The 17,596-nt window shown below is 44.8% G+C and overlaps 1 protein-coding gene across 1 annotated transcript; it reads right to left on the bottom strand.

Moving 5' to 3' along the window:
- Positions 1–3,462: 3,462 nt before the first annotated feature.
- Positions 3,463–17,470, bottom strand: Mcee (methylmalonyl-CoA epimerase). The gene is made up of 3 exons (XM_041652878.1): positions 17,336–17,470; positions 10,276–10,613; positions 3,463–3,745 (listed from the first exon to the last, which is right to left on the bottom strand). Exons 1-3 carry the CDS (start codon positions 17,379–17,381, stop codon positions 3,593–3,595), a joined length of 537 nt encoding a protein of 178 aa, XP_041508812.1. The 5' UTR covers positions 17,382–17,470; the 3' UTR covers positions 3,463–3,592.
- Between the last annotated feature and the right edge of the window lie 126 nt (positions 17,471–17,596).

Genomic DNA, 17,596 nt, shown 5'->3' on the forward strand with positions numbered 1-17,596 from the left:
AGAGACGCCATGCTCCCAGCTCCCAGGCAGACGCACGCGATGAAGCTCCGACCCAGGGTGGACATAGGCTAGAATCTTCCCGGTAAGCGCACCTAGGGGCGCTACACAGATGATTAGAAATGGGCTAAATTAATATGTGAGAATTAGCCTAGAAGAGGCTAGATAGAAATGGGCCAAGCAGTGATTAAATGAATACAGTTTGTGTGTTGTTATTTCGGGCATAAGCTAAGCCAGGCAGCCGGGGTGCTAGGGACGCAGCCCCGCCACCCTTATTACTACACACACACACACACACACACACAGAGAGAGGGAAAGAGAGAGAGAGAGAGAGGACACCAACTGGATCGTATAAACAGTAGTTCAAAGCTGACTATGGTTACTGAGGCAGAGCAACCATAGCTTTTTATTATAAATGTTTTATTCTTCAGAATTTTGCACATGTATACAACAAAATGTGTTTAGATCCAATCCACCTTTCCACTTTCAACCTGCCCAACATCTCCCGTAACACATCGTCCTCCCGGATTCTTCATGTCCTTATGTACTTTTTTCCCCTATGACCCACTATGTCCAACTAGTACTGCCCATACATGCATTGGTGTGGGACATCTGCTGGGCATGGAAAACCCTACCAGTGGCCACACCTCAGAGAATAATGATCCCTCCCAGCAGCGGCCTTCTGCCGACAGCATCTCTGTAAGGAGTGGGGCCTGCTGAAGTTTGGGCTGGCTTGATCTTTGAGGCCCATTTGAACTTCATAAAAACTTAGCCAAATGGGCTGCATAATGTAGCCCTGCCTGTTGGAAGCCATGCCATAAGAACTGTAGATGGAAATTAATATTTAAGGCGTCAGCCCACGAGAAGGAAAACTCTCTGATGCAAACCCTCGTTAAGGCCAGGAGGCTACAGTCTCCGGAATATCCGCTTGCTTCTGTCTGTAACCTCACGTGTGCTCCTGCAATTTTCCCCTAGCAGGCATGGGGAATCCCCCACTGCCTGTATCCTAGCATGTTTATCTCATGAGTACATCCTGATCTACTGAGCATTTTTATCTGTGGATTGTTTAGAACATGACTCCTCCTTAAGCTGTATTGTCTAATTGATATCAATAATGTTAGCCTATACAGAGTTTGGATGAATAAAAATGAACACAAAGATATACTACACAGTCAATGCCTATGAAAATAGTTGGATTTTCCCCAGCTGCCAGGACAGCTGTGCACTATCTTCAAAGTAGCTTTAGATTAGACCAGGTGCCTTGCTATTGTTTTTTGTTTTTTGTTTTTTTTTGTTTTTTTTTTTTTTTTGGTTTTTCGAGACAGGGTTTCTCTGTGGTTTTGGAGCCTGTCCTGGAACTAGCTCTTGTATAGATCAGGCTGGTCTCGAACTCACAGAGATCCGCCTGCCTCTGCCTCCCAAGTGCTGGGATTAAAGGCGTCGCCCGGCCCTTGCTATTGGTTTTTTTTTGTTCTTTTTTTTAAATTTATTTATTTATTAAGGATTTCTGCCTCGTCCCCGCAACCGCTTCCCATTTCCCTCCCCCTCCCCCGATCAACTCCCCCTCCCTCATCTGCTCGAAGAGCAATCAGGGTTCCCTGACCTGTGGGAAGCCCAAGGACTGCCCACCTCTATCCAGGTCTCATAAGGTGAGCATCCAAACTGCCTAGGCTCCCACAAAGCCAGTACCGGACAGAAATCTCAAGGTCCAAATCAGGAGCAGAAGGAGACGGAGCACGAGCAAGGAACTCAGGACCACGAGGGGTGCACCCACACACTAAGACAATGGGGATGTTCTATTGGGAACTCACCAAGGCCAGCTGGCCTAGGTCTGAAAAAGCATGGGATAAATCCGGACTTGCTATTGGTTTTTAAGATAAACTATTTCCAGGAAAAAGTACTCCAGTTCACAAAGACATAATGGCCAGCGATCAGATTGGTTGAGCTAATGTACAAAGCAGCCTGATTGCCGTGCCAGTCTCTCTGCTAGGTCTGGCCGCTAACCCAGGGCGGTGATTAACTCTGCACAGATTCCTAACCTTAGCTTTATGATACGGGTATGTAACCTGAAGACCCAGCCAACTAACTGTTCTTTTATGTTGGGTCCTGAAGCTGTGCAGGTGAACACACAGAAGTATAGGATACAGGACACCATTTCCTTGTTTTTCTTAGAGTCCTCAATAGTGTGCTTGTATTACTCCTTTATAGACCACCCCTCTAGAGAGATAACAAAGCGACTGATTTGTTCTCTGAAGCTGCAAGTTACAGCCCACCAATCAGGGAGTGTCTTGTGTCTTTGATGCTCTGTATGCTTCTTTTATCAGTATAGGAGTGTTTTTCCTTAGCTTGAGAACTTTTTCTTTTTTCTTTCTTTGTTTTGTATGATCTTGTTGAAGATCTTGTCTATGACTTAGAATTATTTTCTCTTGTCTATGCCTGCAGTTCAAAGGTCTGGCTGTTTATGATGTTCTATTTCCTGTGTGTTCCTTTCCTGTTCGTTTGTAAAGTGCTCCTATTCCTTGCTTATTTGGTTTAGATCCTCTCCTTTACCTTTGAGTTCTGATATTCTGTCTTCTGCTTGATTCATTCCTCTTGTAAGGATTTCCTTTAAAAAAATTTTAGAGAAATTATTGAATTCTTCACTTCCTCTTCACTTGAACTTGAGACCTCTTTAGTGATTCTATTTCCTTGTTAAATTCTATTCTGAGGTCCTAGATAATCCTTGCCATTTCCATCAGCCTTGTGTTCGTGTTTCCTCGAGCATTACTCAGGTTCTAATTTACCTTCAGTTATTTCTCTGTTTTGTGTCTTCTTTAAACTCCTTAATTTCTTCAATGAAGTTTACGATTGTTCTTTTAAATAGTGTCTTATAGTTCCCCTAGGAAGTTCTCATTGGCATACATTTCTATCGGGCTAGGAGGCACTTTCACATCGTTGGTATTTTTGCAATGGGATCTGGACATGTGGGTTTCTTTGGTTAGTTATAAATCTGATATGGACAGAGCAGGTCGGGGAAGAAGAGATGGTGTTGGGGGCGGTTAGCCCTAGAGGTTGGATGTAACAAAGTCAGGTGTACCAAGGGGACTAGGGTAATGTATAGGATGTAACTTTTGGTCCAAGCCAAGGGTATGGGGTAGATCTGGTTGGGTGCAAAAGTTGGATGCAATGTGGGAGGGCCTTTGAGTTGGGAGATGGGTAGGAGGGTCCTAGAAGAAGCCTAGAGATCATCTGTAAAGCAGGCAGGAAAGACCTAAGTTGGGGCACTTGATGTAGGACCTGGGCTGGATCTGTTGGGTTGGGAAGAAGGTATGAATAGGGCACTGGGATAGACCCTGGAGAAAGATGTGGGAGGTCTGCCTGAGTGGAAAAATTGGGCGCAGTGTCTATGAACATCATTTCAACAATGCCAAGTATTTACTAATTAAGATTTCCTCCCATTTAAAATAACAAATATACATAGATATATATATGTGTACATATATTTTAATCTTTCTGTAATTAATTTGACGTTTTAAGTAGAGGAAGCAGTAGCATAATACATCTGATAGTGTTGATAAGAGTTGTTGAAGCCAATTAAGTGTCTGCCAATTACAGATCATGCTTGCTCCAGTTCTACAAGGACCCCGCCACAGTCTTTGGGGTGGAGGAAAATCACAGGTTTCCCATGTGCACCTATTTTGACTTCATCACTCAGACTACGAATCTTCTTTTTCTTCAAATCCGTCACAGCTGCATTTATATTGTCCACCTGGAAAAAGGAGGAAAATATGGGTACATCTGAGAGGAAAAAATACCAAATGCTGCCGTGCGTCTTGAGCTCGAGTCAGCTGCTTCCTCTGCCTTTGGACAGGACTATGCCTTAACCATCACATAGGCTGGGGTGGGGCTCAGTCATGGAGCCCATGCCTAGAGTGCATTCGGCCCTGAGTTCCACCCTTCGCACCAAAACAAAAGCACCTCACAAAAGAAGCCTCAATTTTTCAGAAAAAAAAGATGACAACTGTAACACCAAAGACCTTCCACCTTAGTGGATTTGCGATCTACATTGTGATATTATACTTCAGATATTTCTTCTAACATTGAACAAACTTTTTCTGAGGGAGTGGAGTTTCTTATCCATAATGAAAAAAAAGGTTGTTACTGTGACCCTTAAGGCCCCAAAGGTTCATTAGTAAACATCGGCACCAGGTGGAGCTGATGGGAGACAGTGAGCCTTTAGCAGGCAGGGCTTAGAGGGAGGTCTCAGGGCATTAGAGCGATGCCTTTGAGGAGACAGTGGTGTCTTTCACTTCTTGTCATCATCACTCGCTGCCCTGACGATAGTAAGTCATTGTAGGGATAAGCCCAGCCCATTAGGGGGCGTGTTTGCCTCGGGCTAATGTTTACATATAAATCTGGCAAGTGTGAGCCCGAAGGCCTGTAAGTCTATTTCCCCATTAAAGCTGTATATATTATTACAATCTGCCTACATTCATTTACTCCGATACAAGTCATGAATTGGGAGCTCCAAGTCAGCAAGCCAGAAGACACCTTTCATCTTGACAAGCGCATTGTCTCTGCTATTTCTCACAGTGGGGAAAATCTACTAGCACAAACATCTACCATGGGAATAATTTAAAATATGGTGGCACTTAAGTTCTTAGCAGTTTACACTTAGTAGGCACTCAGCAAATATGCTTCCCTGATCCCAAGCTTCTTGGCTCCCCCGAGAAATGCTACCCGGCTATGACCTTTGAGATCCAAACTAGAAATGAAAGACACTACAAAGCTGTCCGAATGCCACTTCCATCATAAGACCACAAACTCCTAACTGTTCACTTCTCTTTTGTGTGTCTTCCGTGTCTCACTTGTCTGCAGTGCAGGAGAGGGGACCAGACAAGTGATGGGTACAGGGGGAGCTCCATGTGACAACGGCTCAGGCTGCAGGGGACGGTGAGAGATTTGGGAATTCTGAGTGACAACCGATGTATTCTCAGGGTCACATACAAAAATACAGATCGTCACATTCTCCTGCAATGATGTTCTCTACACATCACTAACTCTGACCCCCCCTCCCCAAATCTAGGCAACCTCCAGCCCCCAACACACACACACACACGAGTCTATCACCACTCTCCCTCACACTGCAGAGATTATTGAACCCAACATTCCAATCCTATGTGGACCTCTTCACAGGTATGTCCTCTACTCACTGTACAGGCTGTGGCTCATCTGCTGAAGTTGTATCACACAGTACCAGAAACTGGGCACGTTACAATCAACAGGTGCTGATTTCTCAGATGTCTAGATCCATAAAGAGTGTCCACAGCAGAAACTGTGGTTTCTGGGTCTGGCTAAGGACAAATGATGTTAGAATAAATCCATTTCTCCAGTGAGTGGACTTAGATGACTAAAGAAGGGATGATACTGTGAAAGAAACGGCAAAAGACCTACAAGCTAGAGAAGAACTAGTAACACTTACAGATGTGCAGTTCTCCGAATCCACCCCCAGAGTGACTCCATTTTGCAGTCAGCTGCATTAAGCTGTCTGTCTTCCAGAGTGCAGAAAAACAAAGCCACCCTTCCGTGGGACGGTGTTTTCTGAGGCCAATAGAATCCCCAGCAAGAGCAAGGACAGAGTGCCCATAAAATAACTTTGCTGGGTCTGAGTTTACTTACGCCCTGCTATCTAAGCTGTGGTCACTTCTGCTGCTTTAATACTAGGTGGTGCTCTAAGTCCATGGTATCAGTTCTGTTGTAGAATGGGAGCCATAGAAAACAAGGCGTTGGTAGGCAGGGTGCTGGCAATTCTGCAATCAGTCAGCCACCACCTGGTAAGCAAACCCCAATTAAACCCACTCTCCCCATCAAGGCGGAGTTGAGCGAGTTATTCTTTGAGCTGTTGGTGCCCTCGAGTTCAGACAGACATTCTTTTCATGTCTCCCCAGAATCATTGAACACACGATATACATTAAGACATCTTAGTGATGTTTATGACCAAATGCTAGAGAAAGCTAAGGAAACCCATTATTTGTGATGTGGTGCTTATGGGCCTTCTACCTTGTTGTGTTTCAACAATCCCGAGTCTTGTGTTCAAGAGGCCAGGCATGTTGTTGACCAAATGCTAGAGAAAGCTGACGAAACCCATCACTTGTGATGTGTTCACAAGGCCAGGCATGTTGTTGACCAAATGCTAGAGAAAGCTGAGGAAACCCATTACTTGTGATGTGTTCACAAGGCCAGGCATGTTGTTGACCAAATGCTAGAGAAAGCTGAGGAAACCCATTACTTGTGATGTGTTCACGAGGCTAGGCATGTTGTTGCTTCTTGCATATGCGAATGATGCTGATCCCAACTTCCCCATTTCTGGCAATTTGGAATTCAAATAATTTTATAGCTTAAAAAATATTCCACATTAGCCTTTTTCTCAGCACACATTCGTGGTTACAGCGCTCTGAAAGCATGGCTCTTCCCCTTAAGAGACAGGATCCAGGAGCTAGAAAGATGACTAAGCAGTTCAGAACACCGGCTCCTCCTCCATAAGTTCAGTTCCTGACACCCACATGGCAGTTTACACCTATCTGTAACTGAAGTTCCAGGGGACCCAGTGCCTCTATGCCCTCTTCTACCCTTGTTAGACACCAGGTACATCTACACATGCAGGCAAAGCACTCACACACTTTTTAAAAAGCCAAGATCTAGAGACTTGTTCTGCTTCAAACATGACTGTGACCAATAGGCAGTGGCAGAAGGTGCCATCAGAAGAGGCCACACGGTCCTCCCTAGTTTTGTGGGGATACACGCACATGTAAACACAGAAAGAAAGAGATTCAGTCACCCTCAGAACTACACCTCGCTTGTCAAGCCAAAGAGGTCCCCTGTAGGCGCTCCTATTAGACGTCCAGCTGAACTCCAAGCTGTAAGAATGCACTCAGTACCAGTCACGTGAGTGTGGCATCTGGGAAGGCACTGTGGTCACTGCTGACGTGTGTCACATGAGAAACCTTGAGCAGGACCTGTACAGCAGCACCGCGGCTCCTGCATCTGCGCTCCTGAGCAAACAAAATGGTGTTGGTGATGCCACTCTACTCCATGGCCAGAGGAACTGGAACGCTGATCACAGAAAGGGCTTCCGATGGGCTTTATCATCAGAAAACTGTACTTTAGAAGACAGTTCAAGACCCAAGTCCTTCAGCCAGAACAGAATATGACGGCTACAGTCCGACAATACGCTGAGATTGAAATCTCAATATTTACATTCGCAAATAAGTTTTCTGTTCAAGGAAAGGCAGGGAATTTTGCTCCACTCGCTCTGAGGAATTAAACCTGTTCCATCTTGTGACTCCACTATCTGAGAATGCCACAGCTCTGAGAGAAATAACTCCATTTTATAGTATCTCGCCATTCAGAAAGAAGGTAAGGCTATCTTGGCAATACCTATTCTTAAAATTTGCTAAGTTGGGGCTAGAGAGACAGCTCAGGGGTTAAAAGCACTTGCTGCTCTCCCAGAGGCCTGGAGTTCAGTTCTCAGTACTCACATGGTGGTTCACAACTATCTGTAACCCCTGATCCAGGGGATCCTATGCCCCTTTCTGACCTCCACAGGCACTGCATACATATACAGGGTGCACAGACATACATGCAGGAAAAACACCCAAACACAGAAAATAAGTCCTAAAAAAAAATAAAAATTGCCAAGTGTTGCAGAGATTGATAAACAAATCTGATCCAGACTGATGCTCTCACTTTCTTCCTTTTAATTATAAAACCTTTTTTTCCAAGACAGTGTTTCTCTGCAGCTTTGGAGCCTGTCCTGAAACTAGCTCTTGTAGACCAGGCTGGCCTCGAACTCACAGAGATCTGCCTGCCTCTGCTTCCCGAGTGCTGGAATTAAAGGCGTGGGCCACCACCGCCCAGCTATCAAAGTCTTTCTTGTTTGAGCGGGACACATAGTTGCCTAGACACAGACTAAACTGCCCAGTCTCTGTTCCAGCCACACGTACCGTCTGACTATGATCAGGTCAGTGAGATATGAGTAGAAATGACAGGTAAAATGCCCAAATCACCTCACAGGCATTTGCCCTTAGTGTCTCTGATTCCCTTCCTGTTGGCTGTTGAACAGCAGTGCCTGAGGCAGTCCCATAAACCACTGTGATATCTCAGGATGGGAAAGGGAAATCTGTGTGATGAAGCCACTTTTGCGAGTGGCAATGCTATCAGATTGAAGTAGGCCGAGCACCTTCCACACCGTCACATGTCACCTGCCTCCATTTCACACTCATAGCATTGCTGCCCCTCCTCTGATCTCTCCTTTTGAACTGGCTCTTACTTTCCTGGACTAGCACTCTACTTAACTGAACTTCTGACTCACAGCTGGCCTCCTTTGATAGCACGAGCTCTCTTGATGTGGAACCTAGACCACACCGTGGAGGAGAAAAGAGAGTAGACTCAAAGGCAGATGGTCCAGTATTCCATCCTGAGAGGGGGGCTTACACAAACCCTCTGTCCACGGATAAAACCGGCAGCCAAGAAACCTCCAAGAATGAAAGAAAGGGTAAAGACAAGACTGTGTGTGGTCTCCTGGCCGAATGTCGGATGGGGTCCCCAACCTTACATTTTAAGATCTGATCACACAGTGAAGGCAACTGGCCACATGGCTACGAGTGCATACCGTGGAAACAGAATAAATCTGGGTTTGAACCTGAGCCCTGTTGTGTATACCTAATGTTACCATGAGCAAATTAATCAAGTCTTGTTTTTTCTCCTGTCATAGGGGTTAGTGGCATCCTAACAGAGCAGCCAGGAGAGTTAAAGAATACAATATGCAACCAGTATTTCATGTGTGTCAAAGGGTATACACGTGTTTGTTAGCTGTTATGATGGCCTTTCCTCCTGTTCTCTGAGGGAGTTTCTTCATAGTCATTATAGCCAATGCCCTGTGACACCTTCCACCTCACTGTATACTGAGAAGACACACATCTTAATTCCATTATCATAGTAGGGTCCACTTGACTGCTTAAATATCCCTGCTTCACTGGAAACAGGGTCCATGTGTTTGGCTGAATTCCAGGTACCGAACACAAAGTAGGTTCACATGTGTGAATACAGTCTTGCTTTTTATTCTAGCCAACTTAGTGCTCTTCAGAATTAGGACTGAGGCTTTGCCATTCATTTTGCCATTATGTCTTGCTGATGAGTTGTCCTATCAAGTTAATTTAAGCTGAAGTCTAACTGGCATTGCTGGGAGCCTCAAAGTCAGTTATCCAAACATGACCATCTACAGATAAATATTCTCTAATGAGAATGTTCTTGTCAAACATTTCCTCATGTTTTCCTCAGACACTGTTAGCAAAATGCAGTTTGGGAGATATTAAAATCCAGGGCCTGGAGAGAGGGCTCAGTGAGCAAATGTGCTTACCACCAATCCCGATGGCCTGAGTTTAATCCCCCAGAACACACATAGTGGAAACGGAAAATGCCTCTTGCAAGTTGCCCTCTGACCTCCAACACGCAAGGTATGGTATGCGGGGGTGGGGGAGAGGGGTGATTTTTAAAAACAAAAAAAAAAAACCTTCAGAAATTGAAAATGAATTGGTTTTCTAACAAGGAACAAGTTATTTAATTTGTTTTGGTTGATTTTTTGAGACAGGGTTTCTCTGTGTGTTGTTCTGGCTGTCCCGGAACTCATTCTATAGACCAGGCTGGCCTCAAACTCACAGAAATCAGCCTGTCTCTGCCTCCTAAGTGCTGGGATTAAAGGCATGTGCCACCATTGCCTGGAAAGTTATTCAATTTTTAAAGATAGATCAGAATTATGAGAATACCTCAGCTGGGCTATAGCCCTGTGTCTGACACAGGTTTAGCTTGCATGGTGCCCTCAGTCCGATCCCTGCCACTGCATCTAAAACCTCGGCATGTTGATGAAATTCTTATTTTATAATCTTTCTTCATGTGCCTAACTGCCTCATAGGGATAGTGGAAAGCATTTGCTTTCTTATTACAAGAGAGTCCACATTTAATCAATACATCCACTTTGGTGGTCTAGCTTAGATCTATTGGATCTAGTAGTCCTCAAAACACATTGATGTTATTCTTATAGTTTCCTCAAAGGAAAGGGAGTGAATGCATGCACACTTGTGCATGTGCATACACAGACACACATATACACACTTGCACAAACCCACGCGCGACGTACACATTCACCCTTAAAGGAAAATAACAGTACCATTCCGTTCAAAACTTGATACAAGATTCTGGTTATAGGCAGTCAAAACAGCAGACGCTAAGATGATAAAATACCTCGATGCAGACGTGATGCATTCCTCCAGCCTTGTTCTTCTGCAGAAAGCCCGTGATTGGACTGTCACTCCCCAGTGGGTGGAGCAGCTCCATCTTGGTGTTTCCCAGGCTGACAAAAACAACAGATACTCCATGTTCTGGAAGAGGGACCGCCTCGCTTACCTGGGCCCCCAGAACATCCCTATAAAATGACGAGGCCTTTCCCAAATCTGGCACTGCTATGGCCACATGGTTGAGCCGACCCAGGTTCCACACAGGACCTGACACTTGCTGCAGGGACTGTGACATGGAAAGACTTCTCCCCGAAGCAACTGGAGTTTGGACTCTGGAGAAAAGCCCTGAGGGTGAAAAAAAAAAAGTTGAACGGCCATTGATATCTCTCTTTTGAGAAGTCATGTACTTCTAAATTTCATTTTAAAATCTAAACAAAGAGTTATAAAATTCACTGTTTACATTATCTATTTGATATTAAATTAGAAAATTTTATGTGAAAACTACTCACTCTGCTCTTCCAAGAATTAAAAGCTATGTGTCAGCCTGGCCCGGTGGCCCAGGTCTACAATACCAGCTGTGTGTCAGCCCGCCCTGGTGGCACAGGTCTATAATCCCAGCTGTGTGTCAGCTAGGCCTGGTGGCACAGATCTATAATCTCAGCTGCTCTGGAGTCAGAAGTGGGAGGAGTGCCTAAGCTGCAGAGTGCATTCAAGGCCACGGTGGGCTGTTTAATGAGACTGCCTCAAAACAAACAGAAGGAGAGCCCAGGAGACAGTTAAGTGATACAGTGTTTACCTACTAAGCACGATTTAAGTGATACAGTGTTTACCTACTAAGCACGAGGCTCTAGGTTCAAACTGCAGGGGAGAAAGCTATTTGTTCAGAGTTAGAATCTAATTCTTGGGGCTAGAGAGATAATTTAGAGGTTGAGAGCACTTACTGCTCTTGTAAAGGACCCGAGTTCAGATCCCAGCACCTGCGTTGAGCAGCCAATAGATGCCTAGAACTCCAGCTCCAGGGGGATCGGATGCCTCTGGCTTCCAAGAGCACTTGCATTCAAGTGCACAAACCCACACTCAGACACACACACATGCACATAACTAAAAAATAATACAAATAAATATAAAAAGCATATTCCTAGCTTCACTTCCACTCTGAACAAAGAACCCCACTTTTCATAGTAATCCATGCTTACTTAGGGGTAACTGTACATTCATAGTAATCCATGCCTACTGTAGCACTTAGGGGTACTCTGCACATCAGAACTGCCCAATGACGTCTGCTTTTTACAGAAGTCTGGATGTGAGAGTGAACATCACACCCAAGGAGAAGAGCAGGCAATTTTCTTCCCAATCCGTACACATGTTTGTTTCACACCATGGAATGAACTCACGAAAGGCATACTCTGCATAATTTGGGTGTATATTTTGTTTAATATCAACTAAGGAGAACATCTAACTTCTTGGTGGAGAGTGAGAACAAGGAGTGTATACCAGGCTGTGATTTCTTCTGAGCCCGAGTTTTACATTATTTCTTTATTCAACTTGATGGAATAGAAGTATAACTACTCCAACAAAACCACACCTTCTAATAGCGCCACTCCCTATGAGAGTGGAAGGCCCCACCATTATGGGGACCAATTACATTCAAACTATCAAATGCAGTAAGAGTCTGTGGGTAAAATCTTGTAGACCAAGCAACCAGCAATAAAGAGTTTAAAATAATGTAATCCCCCAAGTTTTATTTAGGTATGATTGACAAGTATAAATCATACATTATGATTTATAATTTGTAAATATATTCATAATTTATAACTTATACTTTATATCTTATAATTATACATGAAAGTATAAATGCTGAAAATTTACAATGTGATGTTTTGATATAAGTATACCTTATGGAATACTACATCAAGCCAAGTGTGTGAGAGAAACAGTGTGTGTGTGTGTGTGTGTGTGTGTGTGTACAATTTCACAAAAGCTAAAGGATGAAATTAGGTATCCTCCACCCTATTCTTATATGCCACTTTTGAGTCAGGTCTTGCTCAGTAATGGGCAAGGCTGGCTGGTCAGTGAGCTCTGGAGATCTGCCTGTGCTCCTTCCCCGGAGCCACAGCTAGGGTCAATACATGCCCTCATTAGTATAAAGAGGGAGTAATGGAAATTGAGTGGGGATGGGAGGGAATATGGGGAGGGATAATTAACACTAAAGACCATATGGAAACCTACTCCTGACCAAGCTTACACACACATAAGCGCACACGCGCATGCACACACACATATACACTTCCAGTTCTGATGGGGGTATACGGCTCAATGAAGGAACACTGCCGAGCATGGACAAAGATCTGAATTCGGTCTCCTATATCACAACAAATCAAACCCCTCTGATTCATGTATATTGCTCATGACCATTTCTTCACTTGTGAATTTCTTTTCTTATAATATAGAATTGGAAACTAAACAATAACTATCTTTCAGCAATATGTTAACCAGTCCCCCCCATGCTATACACTATTACACACACACACACACACACACACCATTTAAAAGGAGTTACTCTATAATGGGGCAACAAGGCCTCTATATGACACACAGGATAACAAATAAAAAGCCCAGTGCCTACTGCCAAGAATGGGTTACCTCTTCTGAAGTAATTGGCCTAATGGATACCATAGAGTCCCCAAACTATTGCCAATGCTCTTGGTTACCCTCCAGAGCCCCTTATTGCTGATGACACCACATACTTAAGTCACAGAACATGGAAAAACAAAGCTGGTACTCACTGGAAGCTTCATCATGGCTGGCTATCTCTCACACGCTGTAGGGCTATGCACACTACTGGAGAAGTAATGTGGTTATCAGTCTTACCTAATTGTGAACCATGACAGCTGCAATCGCCAGCCTGACAAGACACGCCCAGTGTGCAATAGTGGTACAAATGTCATGAGAATAACCAACAAGTTTGTGGTTGGATCTAAAGGCCCATTTCACAAGTTGAGACCATACCTGACACCACTGTTAATGAGCGAAACTATGGCTAAATAGGACAATCACTCTGCTAAATAAATGGGAATAGTACTAAACTGACTTTTAATTACTTAACATTATATCCATAGATTAGTCTATCTCTCAACCTTCATCAGAGAAGCTTCTATTTAAGTAGACGGTAATTAACATAGAGACAAGGTACAGAAAATATGAGATCACTCAGTCCTAAATGGAACACACACGCACACACACACACATTTATACATACATATCACACACACACACACACACACACACACACACAAAATCTCCTATCCCCTCCTCCCAAACTCGAGGATTACTGTGGAAGAGGGGCAGAAAGAGTGTAGACCCAGAAGCCATGGACGACTACAAGGAATACAGTAATGCAGCCTCACACATGAATTCAGAGCAGTTATGACAGCATGCAAAAGACCTGCAAAAAATTCAATCCAGACAAAATCCCAAAATGGAAAGAGAGGTAGGCATGAAGTCCCACCTCCAGCTGACGAGCTATTGGCAACTGACAGCTGGTAAGAGAAAGAAGGGTCCGTTTTCTCTGAAACCAACAGCCCAAGTTTTCCTGGCTATTGCCTATTCCTAAGGGTGGGATCTCTCCCCCTTTCCCTGGTCTTGGGACTCCTCTTCCCAACTGCCAGGACCATGAACCTAAAAGTTTCAAATGTACATTCAAACGAAATGTGTTTTCTAAACTCTTTAACGTCACCTCTGTCCCTAGTCTATCTGTCCCAACAGATTTCAAACCGACTACAGACTGCTCCAGCAACTCCAGTGCAGTCCAGCTGTCTCCTTAGACTCTACATCCTGGTCCAGTCTCATAGACGACACTTCCCTAGCCTCAGATGGTCCTGCAGAACCTGGACATCAACTGACACAGCCTGCTCTTCCCTGCCTCGACCAACAAACCAGCTTCATTGAATGCCTCAATGTCAGCAGGAAGCAACCAGAGAAAACAACGCCCACTTACCTAATACCCAGCCATTTAATAATAAAAGAAAAAGGTGCTAATGAAGGGACACTTGCCCACTCAAGCATGTGGCTCTGCCAGACCTTGCCCTCCATCCCATTCTCTCTGCCTTGCTAAAAACTGTTAGAAGACATTCCTAAAGCTAGCCACCAAGGCATATTCCCTTATCTGGCTACATCTGCCTCCTGCGGCTGACTACCAAAGTCCAGGAATCATGGTGGCGCACGCCTTTAATCCCAGCACTCGGGAGGCAGAGGCAGGCGGATCTCTGTGAGTTCGAGACCAGCCTGGTCTACAGAGCTAGTTCCAGGACAGGCTCCAAAGCCACAGAGAAACCCTGTCTCGAAAAAACAAAAAAAAAAAAAAAAAAAAAAAACAAAGTCCAGGAATCAGATGCCCCCTTTGGCTCACCTAAATAACATGCTCAGATAAAATTAACCACCTCATCCTAACATGGGGTTCCCCCTTTTATAAACCACCATTTGCCTATGTGCCACATCTGTCTCCTCTCCGTTCAGAGGTCAGTCCTTTGTCCCCCCAGGACAAATATCCTTGCCCCTTTCCCTTCTCCCTACTCCTCAGTCTCCTTTACCAGGACACCCTAGCCTATTCTAACACAGATCTCCCCTTTTCTCTTCTTAAGGACACCTGGAAGACCATTTGATGCTGTTTTTCTGCCTGAGGCAGAAAGCAGCCACTTTTAACTTTTCTTCCTGCTTAATAAAGGATCTTGGTTAAAACAGAGGTTTGGGTGTTGTTTGTGCCTAACCTGGGGTCTGGAAGGGAGCCCCCACTCTGTGGGTGGGAGTTCACTTCACAGGTATCTTAGGTTGGCCTCAAACTAAGTATGTAGCTGCCTTAGTCAGGATTCTATTGCTGTGAAAAGACACCATGACCACGGCAAGTCTTATAAGGAAAACATTTAATTTTGGGGGCTCACTTATAGCTTCAGAGGTTTAGTCAATTATCACCATGCGGGGAGCACGGCAGAAGGCAGGCAGACATGGTGCTGGGGGAGTAGCTGATAGTCCACATCTTGCAGGCAACAGGAAGTAGACTGACTCACTGGGCAGTATCCTGAGCAAAGGAAGCTTCAAAGCCCTCACTCACAGCGGCACACTTCCTCTAACAAAGCCACACCCACTCCAACAAGCTACACCTCCTCATCCTATGAGATTATAGGGGTCAATTACATTCAAACCAGCACAGGAGCTGAGGATGAACCTGAACTTCTGGTTCATCTATCTCCATTTCCCAAGTACTTGGATTACGGGTATGTACTACCATGCTAGTTTATGTGAGGATGAAGACTGAGCCAAGGCTTTGTGCATATTAAGAAAGCACTCTAGGAACTGAGGTACTATCTCAGTCCAGATCCTCATTTTTGTTGTTGTTGTTTTCGAGACAGGGTTTCTCTGTGTAGCTTTGGAGCCTGTCTTGGAACTAGCTCTTGTAGACCAGGTTGGTCTCGAACTCACAAAGATCCGCCTGCCTCTGCCTCTCCAAGTGTTGGAATTAAAGGCGTGCACCACCACCACCCGGCCAGATCCTCATTTTTAATATCATTAGTGTATGTCTGATAAGCAACGCCTATTTTCTAAGAGAAAGCTTGCTATGACAGAACATGTGATTCTGCCTTAGTAGATATTTGAAAAAAAAAAAACAACGTATGGCATGCTAAGGTGGTGATTTATATTCGGCCAGGCATACGAAAACCATACCAAGCAGAAGTACTAGCAAAACTTCAGCATTAGCTGAATCAGAAACTCATCTTAACATTTTGCTCTGTCAAACCACGCCTTTAACCCCAGCACTCAGAAGGCAGAGGCAGACAGATCTTTGTGGTTCCAGGCCAGCCAGAGCTACACAGAGAAACACTGTCTAGATAAAACAAATCAACGCCCCCAGACAAAAAACAAAACAAAACTATTGTGCTCTGCTGTCTTTTGATACAATATGCTCTGTTACACGTGTGTGTGTCTGTGTTTGTGTGACATGCGCGCGCACGCGCCACTATACTAAACTGATTATAAGGCAGCTCATGTATTAAGGTATATATGTTTTTTTCTTTTGCCTGTGGCTCATCTCTGCCTTGGGGGCTTGCTAGGACAGACAAGTAATTTTTTTTTTTTTTTTGGTTTTTCGAGACAGGGTTTCTCTGTGGCTTTGGAGCCTGTCCTGGAACTAGCTCTTGTAGACCAGGCTGGTCTCAAACTCACAGAGATCCGCCTGCCTCTGCCTCCCGAGTGCTGGGATTAAAGGCGTGCGACACCATCGCCCGGCTAGACAAGTAATTTTTTGATTGGCCTGAAAGCCTAGAGAACCAAAAAACAAAATAAGAAACAAATTTAGTTTGAGAGCCGACTTTGAAAGATGACTAGTAGTGTAGGCTTCATCAGATGAGCAGACAGAACTTTCCAGGTGGGAAGTATATTAACAAAAGTTCGTTCCTCTGAATACCTTTTGAACATGCCAGCTAAAGGATTTGTCACAAATGTAACGGAGTAACTCTGGAACGACGCTGCCTTATATTTTCTTCCAAATAGAAAATCTCAGACTGAGGGTAGTAACTGTCACCAGGAAGGAAGAAAAGAAAACGAAAGAGGAGAAAGTAAGAAAACTTGGCTATCTGTCACCATAATTCTGCTTATCTATAAAAGAGACGGAGGTCATGAGAACTCAGAGAACTTACAACATTCCGGTTGTTCCTTTCCTCTTTACGTCAGATGAAAAAAGGGTAGATAAGTGCATAAAACATGCTTGAATTCAAGAGAGACTTTTCAGGACTCGCCACTTTGTTGGTTTCTCCTGTCTCTTATTGCGGGCATATAATAATTCTTGAGTCCCTTCCTGATTTTCTGCAGTCCCTGCCTTGTCTGTGCTCCTGGGCAGATTACCTGTCTGGTCCACGTTTGCCAAGGGCAACCCAATAGCAGGGAGCTGGACAATAAAGAACTCTTGCGCTAAGGGAATACAGTTCAGGAAGTCCAGCGTTTTAGACCTCGGCCACCCGCGGCCTCCCGTGCAGCGCTCCCCGCGCCCGGCGCCCCTGACGGTGCCCGGTATTCACCTGTAGTGCACGCAGCCAACGCGGCGGCCTTCACTATGCGCCTCATTCTGTGAAGCTAGGCGCTTGCACAGCGTCCTAGTAGGGCAGAGTGAACTGGGAAAGCGGGCAGAAGGCGGGGACTGGGACCCGGGGGGGCGTGCCTAAAGCCGAAGTGGGCGGGGAAACAGGACGGGGGCGGGGCGTGAGGCCAGGGGGCGGGGTCACAACACCAAGGCGCTTGAGACGACCAATAGATCTTTTCGGTTGTCTGCCCCGCCTCCA

Source organism: Microtus oregoni, unplaced genomic scaffold (assembly GCF_018167655.1).
Source record: "Microtus oregoni isolate MIOR12 unplaced genomic scaffold, Mior012 000000F_ref0000247, whole genome shotgun sequence".
In the NCBI taxonomy this organism is placed as follows: Eukaryota; Metazoa; Chordata; class Mammalia; order Rodentia; family Cricetidae; genus Microtus; species Microtus oregoni.

What these genes read in the sequence shown, in the direction of transcription:
- Mcee (XM_041652878.1), bottom strand. Translation starts at nt 17,381, where the DNA reads ATGAGGCGCATAGTGAAGGCCGCCGCGTTGGCTGCGTGCACTACAG. An exon ending in GTTGGCTGCGTGCACTACAG is followed by an intron (nt 10,614 to 17,335) that starts GTGAATACCGGG and finishes TTTCACCCTCAG; the next exon opens with GGCTTTTCTCCAGAGTCCAA. An exon ending in TGCATCACGTCTGCATCGAG is followed by an intron (nt 3,746 to 10,275) that starts GTATTTTATCAT and finishes TCCTTTTTCCAG; the next exon opens with GTGGACAATATAAATGCAGC.